Genomic DNA, 12,816 nt, shown 5'->3' on the forward strand with positions numbered 1-12,816 from the left:
CAGTTGGCATTTGTAAAGTTAGCTATTTTCTCTGTAAATAATTTCTCCCACATTTATAAAGTAACAATATATAAAAATTAGCATGTCACAGTGAATTACTCTCAACTAACTATTGATATGATTTTTTTAAATAAATATATACGTGATTTCTACTCGAATGCACGTAATTGTAATTGGAAGATGACACAATGTATCATTTTTGGTTCTTGCAAGAAAAGGTTTGGTAGAAGTTTTTGAACATTAGAGAATTTTCAAAACACGAGATCTGACACATGAGCGCCGAATAATTTATAAACATGATGAATATCATTTCTTTAAATTAACCACCCAGTTATATCTTACACCTTTATATTTCCTTTCTTGATGGAAATTTGATTTCCAAAAAGTAGAATATAATTTTATCAATAAATCAGGTTGGCCCTTGGAATGGATGACAGGTTTATATCGGTAGTTAGGAGATAAATGATTTCTCTTGATATTATTTTCTTATCTCACTTATGAACACAAAAACTACTTCAAAAAATCGAACAAAAAGTAACTCATTCATGAATTCATTCTACTAGATGTTGAGAATATGAAAGATTAATATAGCTATGTAACATACCTCTGAGGGTCATTAAAATAGGCGCAGACTGAAAATTCAGCATAAAACAGAAAATTGAGGGCTAAAATTACTCCTAAGCCCCAGCCGAATAATGTTTAAAAACATGGAGCACATTTACACCATAACACAATTTCTTATATTGGTCGTGGAATGGACGACAGGTTTGCATTGACAATACTGGAATAAGAGGTTTTCTTGCGCAACCTATAATTTGGAGATACTTATAACATAAACATCCAAAACTACAATACAATCACCGAGTATAAAACTTCTCCACAATAACTATCCATTTATTGATAGGCATGTCTATTACTTGATTGCTAATCAGATCAAGCATAGTTGATCTATTCTGTCAAATGGGCCAAATGAGCGATCCAATTGGCCCGATTACAAATTGAATCAAGGACATCAAGGACCAGAAATGTTCGCCTAGATGGTTGCTCTTATCTACCATCAGATGGGTCTGTTCTAATCTTGATGGACACCTTAAATCTTAAGTTTTGAGTGCCTCTACCACTGTGCTAAAAACTATAGCGCGTACCAAGGGTGGTGCTCCCAAGCCTCAATTGTGAGTGCACAGGGTGCTGACTTCCAACATTCTATTTAAGGACTTCACCAAATTAGAGGGTATTTCCTCCCTCCCACAAGTAACCAAGTTACACCCAGACATCTACATTCATACTTGCATGCACAAACATGAGAAATTAATATACTGACTAACATCCCATAACCTTACTAAAACCTCAACTGCAGACTGAATTTTCAGCATCACAAGAGCACACCCACGCATGGCATGTTCTTCAGATCACTCAGGCGGGTCCCTTGGCCGACGCATCACCGTCCGTAAAATGATGGGATGATCCCAGCCGTTGAGACCTCTCCATGGACCTCTGCATCCTGATGCTCCTGATCTCCTCGTGCTTCTTATCTGCAAAGTTCATCAACCTCCCAATATTGCCCGCACATGACGACTGCCCCGCCTCAAGACGGCCGCTGAGACCTCCTGCTTCTGACGAAGAAGAATCCAAATCCTCTTCAAATCTTCTGTATTGGGTCAAAACTTTGAAGAAGAAGACGAGCAGCGCCAGAGTGCAGGCCACGCCGCAGATGAGGAAGAGACCCCAGAAGCTCTCTAACTTCAGCCTATTGGCCTCGACGACGTCATCCGCTGGGTCTGGGCACGACGCACTAGATATCCACATGTCGTGAATTCTTTGGAGATCTCCTGTTTCAGAGAGACTAAGAATAGCTGTGGATAGATCCAAGGCCAAGGGCGAGTCCCTGGGGAATGCCTGCCCAGTGAAAACTCAGATGAATACCATCCGCTGTAATATTAGTAAAGTGGGCTCTTTTCATTTGGTGTTTTTTCATGAAAGAGATGACAAATTATAAGGTGGGTTCTTTGAAGATGGAATGGAGAATTCTAGATGGGTTCTTTTTATTGGCGTTTTTTCGTAAATGGGGTAGAAAAATTCAAGGCGGGTTCTTTTCTTGGTGTTTTTGATTGATGGGATGAAAAGTTTTAAATGGGCTGGTCTCGATAGAAATTGGGATCTTTCTAGCAGTTGATGCGAAAAATACGATTTAAATAAGATTTAATGGGAAGATCAGGAATTTGTTGATTATTTGTAATGCAGAAATAATCATTTCATGAGAAGATTTTTTAGATATAATCAATGCTTCCACGTGTTTATGATAAAATCAGAATAAGAATAACTTCAGATGTAGGAACATTTTGAACGGGGTTCTAATCGTGTTTCATGAAAAAATCATGTCTCGGGATTTTCTTGGCTTTCTTTCGGTTTCTACCATCTAGATTTTCACGAGGACCCTGTCAAATGAAACTCCGGAGTTATTAAAAAAACACGAACAAGAAGATAAAAAAACATGAACATTTTCGGATTATAAAAGTATGTACGAAGGAAAAAAAACAATGAAAACATTTCTTCATTTAATTCGTGAGTATTCTTATCATTGGATGTAAGGAGATTCTCGATGGTGTAAAATTGAAGAAGATAAAATCTTCTTCCTTCAATTTTATCTAGAACCAGAAATAAATAAATATTCTAGACAGAGAAAGAGATGCAGAGAGGAACTCACAAACCCCCATCCGCTCTTTGTGAACTCTTGCCCAACAGTCTTGAACTCACAGTACTTGGCCAGGAAGATATCTACGTAAGGCTTCTCATCCACAATCGCAGCCACTCCGCCGCTGTGTGGGCCGAGCCTTAGCGCCTTAGCGTATTCCTCCGGCGATCCCAGCGCTACCAATCTCGATGGTGCAATATTGAACTCTGAGATCATGTAGTTGTTGGCAAAAGAACCAATCTGAAACAAAAAATTGTTGATAACCACATCATCAAATATACTGACTAAACTAATATGTATACTACAAGCGTTATACATAATATTAGAAGGATAAAATAGCTTCAATCAACGTATTTTCGTAGGGAAACACTGTAATAATCGGCCAAAAAAGTAGAGACTTACCAAACATATTTGATTTTTTGTTGCAGTTGAGTATGAATGTTTTATAAATAATGAAGTATAATGCAGGTGAAAATCGTACCCGACACATCCATGGTATTGCTCTAGAAATAAATTATTTGAAAATTCACAATAATCATTTGATGGTGAAATAACTCACCTGAAATCCAATCGAATAATACATATTTAATTAATGATCAGCTAAAATTTGGTCACTATAATCAAATATACTTAATCTTTATGTTGCATTCAATACAAACAAAGGTTCTATGGATAACCACACTTGAGACATCTGACGTGTTACTATAAAACAAAACCCATTAGAAAATGAAGCTAGAGCCATAAGTAATTTTCATTCGTTTTATTTCAGAATCCTTATTACTTTACAGTACAATATTGCTTACACTAATATATGTAATAATTTTCATGTAATTTTTGGCGAAGAAACCCACCTGATATCCGATGGGATCGTCGCTGGAGATCAAGCTTTCCAGGCCTTTTACGCCGGAGGATAGCTGTTGGACGGTCAAGATCGAAGTGAGGCTAGCGGTGTAGCTGGAGTTGATGATTAGAACGACGAAGAGCCAGATGATCAACACCAGCCGGCCGAGCGTACTCACAGTGTTCTGTCCTAGAGAGAGAAAGAGAGCCGGGGTTGGTGGAGGGAGAAGAGAGAGAGAGATGCAGGGAAGATGGGCATACTGTGCGCGAAGAACATTGTGGAGAAACTGAACCTGCGAGAAACGAAGGTTGCTGCTGATTAATATACGATGATGATGATGATGATTGCAGTGCTGATGATGATGGTAGAGAGAGATATAAACATGTACACAGAGTTTGATGAGTCAGAGAGCGAGAGAGAGTTACAGACGAAGAGAAGACGGAGACATTAGAGGGAGATGGAGACTTAGAAAGGTAGAGAGATAGGGGCTGATGAGAAATAGAGAGAGAGATACATAGAAAGAGAGGGGTCAAACATATAGATGGAGGGGAGAAGATATAGAGAGAGAGGGAGGGATATCCGTGGAAAGAGAGGGTCAGACATAGAAATTGGAAGGGAGAAGAGAGAGAGAGGTGCATGGACACCTGCACAGGTCATTAAGTAGAGAGTGAGATGGAGAGAGAGAGATGGGAAACAGAGTGAGAGAGATACATAGAAGGAGAGGGTCAGACATAGAGATGGAGGGGAGAAGAGAGAGATACTAAGAGATATCCGTAGAAAGAGGGTCAGACATAGAGATGGAGGGGAGAAGAGAGAGATACTAAGAGATATCCGTAGAAAGAGGGTCAGACATAGAGATGGAGGGGAGAAGAGAGAGATACTAAGAGATATTCGTAGAAAGAGGGTCAGACATAGAGATGGAGGGGAGAAGAGAGAGATATTAAGAGATATTCGTAGAAAGAGGGTCAGACATAGAGATGGAAGGGAGAAGAGAGAGGTGCACGGACACCTGCAGAGAGATAGATAGATAGAGAAAGATAGAGATAGATAGATAGATATAGAGAGGGATAGAGATAGATAGATAGATGGAGAGATAGATAGATAGAGAAAGATAGAGATAGATAGATAGATATAGAGAGGGATAGAGATAGATAGATAGATGAAGAGATAGATAGATAGAGAAAGATAGAGATAGATAGATAGATAGAGAGAGATAGAGATAGATAGATGGAGAGATAGATAGATAGATATAGAGAGAGATAGAGAAAGATAGAGATAGATAGATAGATAGATAGAGAGAGATAGAGATAAATAGATGGAGAGATAGATAGATAGATATAGAGAGAGATAGAGATAGATAGATAGATGGAGAGATAGATAGATAGATATAGAGAGAGATAGAGATAGATAGATAGATGGAGAGATAGATAGATAGATATAGAGAGAGATAGAGATAGATAGATGGAGAGATAGATAGATAGAGAAAGATAGAGATAGATAGATAGATAGAGAGAGATAGAGATAAATAGATGGAGAGATAGATAGATAGATTGATAGAGAGAATGATAGAGAGAGAGAGATATATAGATAGATAGAGAGAGATAGAAGATAGATGGAGAGATAGATAGATAGAGAGAGAGAGAGAGAGAGAGAGAGAGAGATGAAGAGAGATGAAGGAAGAGAGAGAGAAAGAGAGAGAGAAAGAGAGAGGGAGAGGCTGACCAGCAGATGGTGACGAGCTGTTGCCTTGGGGGGCCGCGGAACTCGGAGTTGAACCTGTGCTCGAGGATCCAGACGACGGTGCCGATGAAGAGGAAGAGCGCGGCGGTGACGCACCACATCTGCGTGGAGAAGGGCTTCAGAAACGACCACGCGTTGGAGTTGAGCCTCCGCACCGGCGCCACCACCACCAGCCCCGACTCCGCGTACGGCTGCGTGAAGTCCACCATCTTCGTCCTCCTCGTCGTTATCGCGATGTCTCCCACCGCCGCATCGTACACCTGCCACAAATCCCACAAATAATAATGATTATCATCATCATCATCGCGATTCTATCGACCGTCCGATCGCAACCATGGGTGCTGGCGTTTACGATCCTAACAATGAAGATCAGAACTGAAAATCTTGAATGATGATGATGGTGATGATGATGAGTGCGATGACTATCTTGATAATAATGCTGATTGAAGAGCAGGATGATCTTGAGGATGAAGAATTCGTAACGATTATGATGATGATAAGAAACACAGGGATGATGGTTTATGATGAGTACGAAACAACAGTGACGGTGATAAGAAAGACGAGAGTGATGAAGAGTTAAAAGGAAGAATGATGAGAAAGATGAGAATTATGGGAACGATGAAAAACGATGAGAATGATGATGATGAATAATAAGGAGAAGAGAAAGAAGAAGAATAATAAGAAAATAGGGATAATTGAAAGGAAGAATGATGAGAATAATGATGGTGCGGAGTAACACGAAGATGATGAAAAAGAATGCCGACGACGACGACGACGACGACGATGATGATGATGATGATGATGGTGATGGTGATGATGATGATGATGATGATGATGATGATGATGATGATGATGATGATGATGATGATGATGATGATGATGATGATGAAACCCAAAGAACAAACAATTAAAAAAAATAAGAAGAATGAACCCTAAAAAAGTGCTCATCCCAGAGAAGGGAAGGCTCACATCATTGGCCACCCCGTTGACAATGTCATCATATCTGGGATTATCGACGCCATCTCCAAACAGCTCAAACGCGTACTCCACGCGATAAGGCAGCCTCTCAACCGCAGCCTTGAACACATCCACGGCAAACCCTTCGACCTGCTGCTTCCCTTCTTCTTCTCCCCCACTGACAAACTCCCTGAAACTCACCCTCCTCGGCACTCCTATTCTCAGCCCCTTCCCCTCTTCCCCTCCCCCGGCAAACTCCCACCCCCTCGGCCTCTCCACAATCTCCCCCGGCCACACTATCCCCTTCAACTCCCCAATCCCAGAGCCGTTGGTCCAAGATCCGACGGCCCTCATCCCCCCTCCCACCACGTTCATCACCTCGTACTCACCACGTAAACGTCCCCTCTCCGATTCCGCCTGCATGAAACCCATCAGCCCTTTCCCTCCTCGGAACACCCGCAGACCCTTCCCGACCGTCGGATCTCCCTCGAAGCTCATCTCCAGCCCTTGATCCACGCACGCGTCCACCGCCCTCGCCACCGTCCACACCGCCCCGTACGCGGGATTATTCTTCCCCTGCATGGGCATGGAGTCGACGCGCCGGCGGAGCGTGACGACCCCCTGGACGTCGTCCGTCGTCCCGGCGTCGTCCAGCGCGGCGGCGAGCCAGTCCGTGGCGATCCACACGTAGCCGGCGCGCAGCAGGCCGAGCTCTCTGGCGGCGGAGAAGAAGGCCAGCCCGGAGTCGGGACTGACGTGGACGACGACGACGCGTGTCGGCTGGAGAGCGAGTTTGAGGAGGGCGGCGGAGGGTGACGTGGCGGGGGGGAGCGGGGCGAGGAAGGCGAGGCGGCGGCGGCGGAGGGAGAGCGCGGCGGCGAGGGCGGCGGCGCCGCCGCGGCCGTAGTCGTCGTCGGGGAAGACGACGGCGACGTCGCGCCAGCCGTTGACGGCGACGAAGTCGGCGACGACGGACATTTGGAGGGCGTCGTCGCCGAAGGGCTGGAGGAGGAAGGGGAATTGAGGGGAGCGGAGAGAAGGGTCGGTGGCGGAGACGGCGAGGAGGGGTACGTGGAGCTCGCTGGAGAGGGCCGAGAGGACGTGGGCCTCGCTGGATGACGTCGGGCCGATGATCGCCACCATGCCCTTGCTCATCAGCTTCATGGCTGGGGAAGAACAGCAGCAGAGCAGAGATTCTCAGGTTTTTCTTTTTTTTTTTTGCTTTGTTTTTTGATCGGAGATTTCGGCAGAGTTCGTTTTTGATGGGTTTTGGATGAAGTTCTTGTGGGTTTTTTTTCTTGTGCAGAAATCTGGAGTTGGAGTTTGGAAATAGTAACGGAAGGAGCGTGGAGTCTGGGTAAAGTTGTATTAAACCAGTAGATGATGTGATTTTTTGTTTGGTCAAGATGAGAATCAGCTAGGTTTTTTTGTGCAAAAATTTGGTGCTGGAGTGTTTAAAAGTCAGCGTAGAATGAACTCGGGGAATGGGGCCATTGTTCTTATCCTCATCAAGCTAAACCACCAAAATGGATTCTAGAAGGTGAGGTGTTTGAAGTAGGTTGTGGTAAATCTTATTTCGGTGGTGCCAACTTTCACCATTTCTCAGAAATCTGAAGTCGATTAGGGAAATCATCGCGTATAATCTTCACCAATGCAGGTTTAAAGAGTATGACCATTCGGACATTGTTCCAGCTCTAAGACCAACGGACTTAAGCAATTTTGGCAGGTTCAGGGGAGATTCCAGTCAACGGAAAGTATAAAGGCCGGTCTTTGCGGTAATAGAAGAAGAAATTCGAGTGTCACAACCAACGTAATTAGTGATTTTGGTTAATTTCTAATCTCAGAAAAATTAGCCCAAATGAAGATAAAAGGTCAACGCGAGACAAAAGGTTGATTTTTGCATCCGAAGATTGTTGCAAGTATCACCCAGCGCATGATCTTATCAAACCCATGTAAAAAAGTAAACTCTTGGAAACCCAGTTGGGCAATTTTTGAGATAGTTAGAGACATTAATCATTTAGGCTATTTTCTAATCATCCTGTTTGATTTTGATCTGCCCAAATTCTGATAAAAGGTCAACGGGAGAGAAACGTGTGTAAGTGATCATATGCAAAGAAAATCAACTCTTGGTTGGCCAATTTGATTCCTAACTATGTGAAATTCAAGGCTCCTCCCCATTCATGGCGAGGAAAATCGACTTGTTATTAAAAAATTCCAGTAAGAGGAGAAATCGACTTACCTTCGATTAGCCCGACGAATTCGCTGCAGTTTGTGTCTGCGGCAAAGAGATTGAGCTTGGTTCCGGGAAGAACAGCAGTACTGTTATTCACGTCCTCCACCGCAGCTTCAATGGCGGCCCTCGTCGCCTTTCCAAGTATGGAATTGAACGCGACGAGGGCGCCAACGTTCACGGAGCTCGGTCTAGAGAGAGAACCGTTCTGTGTTTCACCCCTTACCCGAACGGGGAAAGCCATCCACAGCACCACCAGGATGATCTTCGACGGACTCATCTCCTTCCAGAGGAAAGAGAAAGAGCAGGAAAGAAGAAGAGAGTCGAAGAGCGAGAGAGAGAGAGCAGGAGAGAGGAAGAGATTGATAGATAGATATATGGAGAGGGAGCTAGAGAGAGAGAGAGAGAGAGAGAGAGAGAGAGAGAGAGAGAGAGAGAGAGAGAGAGAGAGAGAGAGAGAGAGAGAGAGATATATATATATATATATATATATATATAGAGAGAGAGAGAGAGAGAGAGAGAGAGAGAGAGAGAGAGAGAGAGAGAGAGAGAGAGAGAGAGAGAGAGAGAGAGAGAGAGAGAGAGAGAGAGAGAGAGAGATAGCGAGAGAGAGAGAGAGAGATAGCGAGAGAGAGAGAGAGAGATAGCGAGAGAGAGAGAGAGAGAGAGAGAGAGAGAGAGAGAGAGAGAGAGAGAGAGAGAGAGAGAGAGAGAGAGAGAGAGAGAGAGAGAGAGCTTACTTAAGTATGGGCTTTGGGTTGGGAGAGATAAGCTCTGGAGAAGGGAAGAGTACACGCAGACCGAACAGCTCCGGCAGGATGATCTGGAATGGATCACGAGAGATGGAAAGAGAGAGAGAGCCGGAGCAGCAGAGATGGAGAGATAGAGAGAGAAGCAGGAGAGAGAGAGGGACGCAGGAGATAAAGAGAGAGAGAGAGAGAGGAGCAGGAGAAAGGGAAAGAGAGAGAATGAGGAGAAGGAGAGAGAGAGGGGCGCAGGAGATAGAGAGAAAGAGAGAGAGAGAGAGAGGAGCAGGAGAAAGCGGGAGAGTATAGCAGCAGAGAGGAAGAGAGGAGCAGGAGAGAGGGAGAGAAAGTAGAAGCACAGAGGGAGAGAGAGGAGCAGCGGAGAGGAATAGAGAGGAGCAGGAGAGGGAGAGAGAGGAGCAGCGGAGAGGAATAGAGAGGAGCAGGAGAGGGAGCGAGAGGAGCAGCAGAGAGGAAAAGAGAGAAACGTGAGAGGGAGAGAGAAGAGGAGCAGAGGAAGAGAGAGGAGCAGGAGAGGGAGAGAGGAGCAGCAGGAAGAGCGAATAGCAGGATAGAGAGAGAGACGGAGCAGGAGAGAGAGATAGTGGAGCGGGACGGAGAAAGAGGGAGGAGAGGAGAGAGAGAGGAAAGAGAGGATATAGAGGCAAAAAAGAGCAGGAGAGAGAGAGGAAAGAGAGTATATAGAGACAAAAAAGGGCACGAGAGAGAGAGAGCTGTCTATCGCATTATCTTCCGATTGGGAGGGAGCAATCTGCAGGAGGGAAGACTCCCCGCAGACCCAGGAGCTCCAGCAGGATGTTGATGTGGATTCGACTGCTGCTGAAAGAGTGAGAAAGGTGGAGACAGTTTGATAGGTCACCGCAATATTCTGATGCCCAAGGTTGGATAAAGATGCTGGATTGGAGAGATATCAGCAGACTCAAGGTTGAATGGATCACGAGAGATGGAAAGAGAGAGAGCAGAAGCAGGAGAGATGGAGAGATAGAGAGAGGAGCAGGAAGCGAGGAAGGGACGCAGGAGATAGATAGAGAGATAGATAGATAGATAGATAGATAGATAGATAGATAGATAGAGAGAGAGATAGATAGAGAGAGAGATAGATAGAGAGAGAGTAGCAGGAGAAAGGGAGAAAGAGAGAGAGAATGAGGAGAGGGATTGAGAGAGAGGGGCGCAGGAGAGAGAGAGAGAGAGAGAGAGAGAGAGAGAGAGAGAGAGAGAGAGAGAGAGAGAGAGAGAGAGAGAAGCCGGAGAAAGGGAGAGAGAGTAGCAGCAGAGAGGGAGAGAGGAGCAGGAGAGAGGGAGAGAAAGTAGAAGCAGAGAGGGAGAAAGAGGAGTAGGAGTGGGAGAAAGAGGATACGACACCGCAAGATTTTGATGCCCAAGGTTGAATAAAGATGCTGGATTGGAGAGATATCAGCAGATTCGGAGAGCCCACAAAAAGTTATCCAGACTCAAGTCTAGAGTTCTTGGGATAGAGAGTGACTGAGGTAAGTACCAGAAGGGTGAACAGGAAAGTTGAGAGAGAGAGGGATCGGTAAGGAGCTCCTGCGGAAAAGGTTGGTGCTGTCGACTTATCCTAATAGAGAGAGATACTGATGGAAGTACCCTAAAGAGAAAATACGAAAAATGCTCCCCGAGAAGTGGTAAGCCCTCTTTTCATACCTCACTGCACCGTGCAAACTTAGAAAGAGAGGATTTTGCCCAGGTAAAAGAAAACCCTTCTTGGTCGATCACGAGCATGACAAGGATCTGTTTCTTCAAGCCGAACAGCTACATCAATAGACGAACAAGATGAAGGTGTGAGATATCAGTCGAACAACTTGGTTTTGGTATTGCTCCTGTGTAATTTGTTCCTTGAATCCTGACACAAAAGGAACCCGCAATATAACAGATTCATCAAATACCACACCTCAACCAAAAATAACCTTCTTAGCCTCTAGACACGATAACTTATAGCCCTTTACCCAAGGCTTAAAGCCAAGATATATACATTTGATGAAATGCTGATCAAGCTTACCATTATCAACATGAGCATAAGGAGGGCAACCTGCAGGTGATGAGTAACCTGCAGGTGATCCAGGCCATATCTCCTGTGGTGTCCTCTTTTCAATAGCAGTGGAAGGAGACCAAATGACTAAGTAGGCTGCCATTTGTGTAGCTTCAATCCAAAATGACTTTGGTAAGGAGACATTTAAAAGTAGCACCGTGCCTTCTCAATTAATGTATGATTCATGGACTTTGCAATGCAGTTTCATTGTGGTGTATGGCACACAGTCAAATACCTTCTTCCTAACAGAAGTTAAGACGTTCATTAGAATAAAATTTCAGCCCATTACATGTCCGTAATACCTTTACAAAACGTATCGTTTGTTTCTCAACATTAAACTTCCATTCCTTGAAGTGTTGGAACACCTCAGGTTTTTTTTTCAAGAAATAAACCTAGACTTTCAATGAAAAATCATTAGTAAAGGTCAACGTATAGTGCACTCCACCTTCAGAGGGAACACTCGAAGGATCCTAGAGATTTGAATGGACATAATCCCAAATTCCCTTTGTTTTATGAATGCCACTGGTGAACTTGACTCGTGTTTGCATGCCAAAAGTTCAGTGCTTGCAGAAATTTAGTGTGCTTGTACACTGCCAACTATTTAGTCCATGTCGACTCAACTCTGCCAAACCCTGCTCACTAGTTGCGCGAAGTTGCATATGTGACAATTTAGTGATTTTCTTGGGTGATTTATATGGTTGATGCAACATAAATGTCACCCATTATAGCACTGCCTTACAGAACATCAAGAACCTTTAGTGACTTATAAAAGTCCACCCTCACCAATGAACTTATAGCCCTGAGAATCATTAGGGTTATGTTTGAGTTATGCAACATGTCACACATCACAAATTAGTAGTTTTTCTGGGGCGGATTATGTTGTTGATGCAACATTTATGTCACGCATTAAATACTGCCTTACAGAACATCAAGAACCTTTAGTGACTTTTAAAAATCCACCCTCACCAACGAACTTACAGCCCTGAGTCTCCTTAGGGTTATGTTTGAGTTATGCAACATGTCACATGTTATTAAAAGTCCTGATAGTGCCATCAAACTTTCAAATTTGAACATTTCCAAGGCCTTCAATATTGCAAAAAGAATCATTACGCATCATAACAACACCAGTTGAAACAATGGAATAAGAAACAAAAGTATCTTTCTCTGAGAGGAAAAATGAAATATATAATCTGAAACAAGAATGCATTCAGTTGAAGAATTTCACTCACTTTCAGAAATGATCCAAAACTCACCATTTATTGTTGCTTGGACCAGGCTGAAAAACACATGAGAAGTCTCCCCTTGATTAGACTACTTCAATCTTTTATTCTCTTCTGCAACTTATAGCACTCTTATTTTATATGACCTTTCTTCTTGCAATAGTTGCAAGTTTTCTCACGATTTTTTGACTTCGACCTAATTTTAGAGCCTATATGTGACTTCTTTTTAGAATCTCGACCTTAAACAACCAAGATCTCAGCGATAGGTGATGACAGAGTTAGGATAAATTTATTCATGCTCTTTTTTGATGACAAAGCGTCA

The 12,816-nt window shown here is 43.6% G+C and overlaps 1 protein-coding gene and 1 long non-coding RNA gene across 2 annotated transcripts; one reads left to right on the forward strand and one right to left on the reverse strand.

The window, feature by feature from the left end:
- Positions 1–1,189: 1,189 nt before the first annotated feature.
- LOC144704082 (glutamate receptor 3.4-like) lies at positions 1,190–8,755 on the reverse strand. The gene is made up of 7 exons (XM_078576320.1): positions 8,470–8,755; positions 6,243–7,396; positions 5,256–5,533; positions 3,794–3,825; positions 3,544–3,722; positions 2,705–2,932; positions 1,190–1,896 (listed from the first exon to the last, which is right to left on the reverse strand). Exons 1-7 carry the CDS (start codon positions 8,738–8,740, stop codon positions 1,414–1,416), a joined length of 2,625 nt encoding a protein of 874 aa, XP_078432446.1. The 5' UTR covers positions 8,741–8,755; the 3' UTR covers positions 1,190–1,413.
- LOC144704083 (uncharacterized) lies at positions 7,296–7,668 on the forward strand. Its single transcript, XR_013581732.1, has 2 exons — positions 7,296–7,431; positions 7,537–7,668. It is a non-coding gene; the product is annotated as an uncharacterized LOC144704083 (long non-coding RNA).
- Positions 8,756–12,816: the final 4,061 nt, after the last annotated feature.

This window comes from Wolffia australiana, chromosome 6, assembly GCF_029677425.1.
Source record: "Wolffia australiana isolate 7733 chromosome 6, ASM2967742v1".
Classification (NCBI taxonomy): domain Eukaryota; kingdom Viridiplantae; phylum Streptophyta; class Magnoliopsida; order Alismatales; family Araceae; genus Wolffia; species Wolffia australiana.

What these genes read in the sequence shown, in the direction of transcription:
- LOC144704082 (XM_078576320.1), bottom strand. Translation starts at nt 8,740, where the DNA reads ATGAGTCCGTCGAAGATCATCCTGGTGGTGCTGTGGATGGCTTTCCCC. An exon ending in CAGCTCGTCACCATCTGCTG is followed by an intron (nt 3,826 to 5,255) that starts GTCAGCCTCTCC and finishes CGTTTCTCGCAG; the next exon opens with GTTCAGTTTCTCCACAATGT. An exon ending in CAAAGAGCGGATGGGGGTTT is followed by an intron (nt 1,897 to 2,704) that starts GTGAGTTCCTCT and finishes TTCACTGGGCAG; the next exon opens with GCATTCCCCAGGGACTCGCC.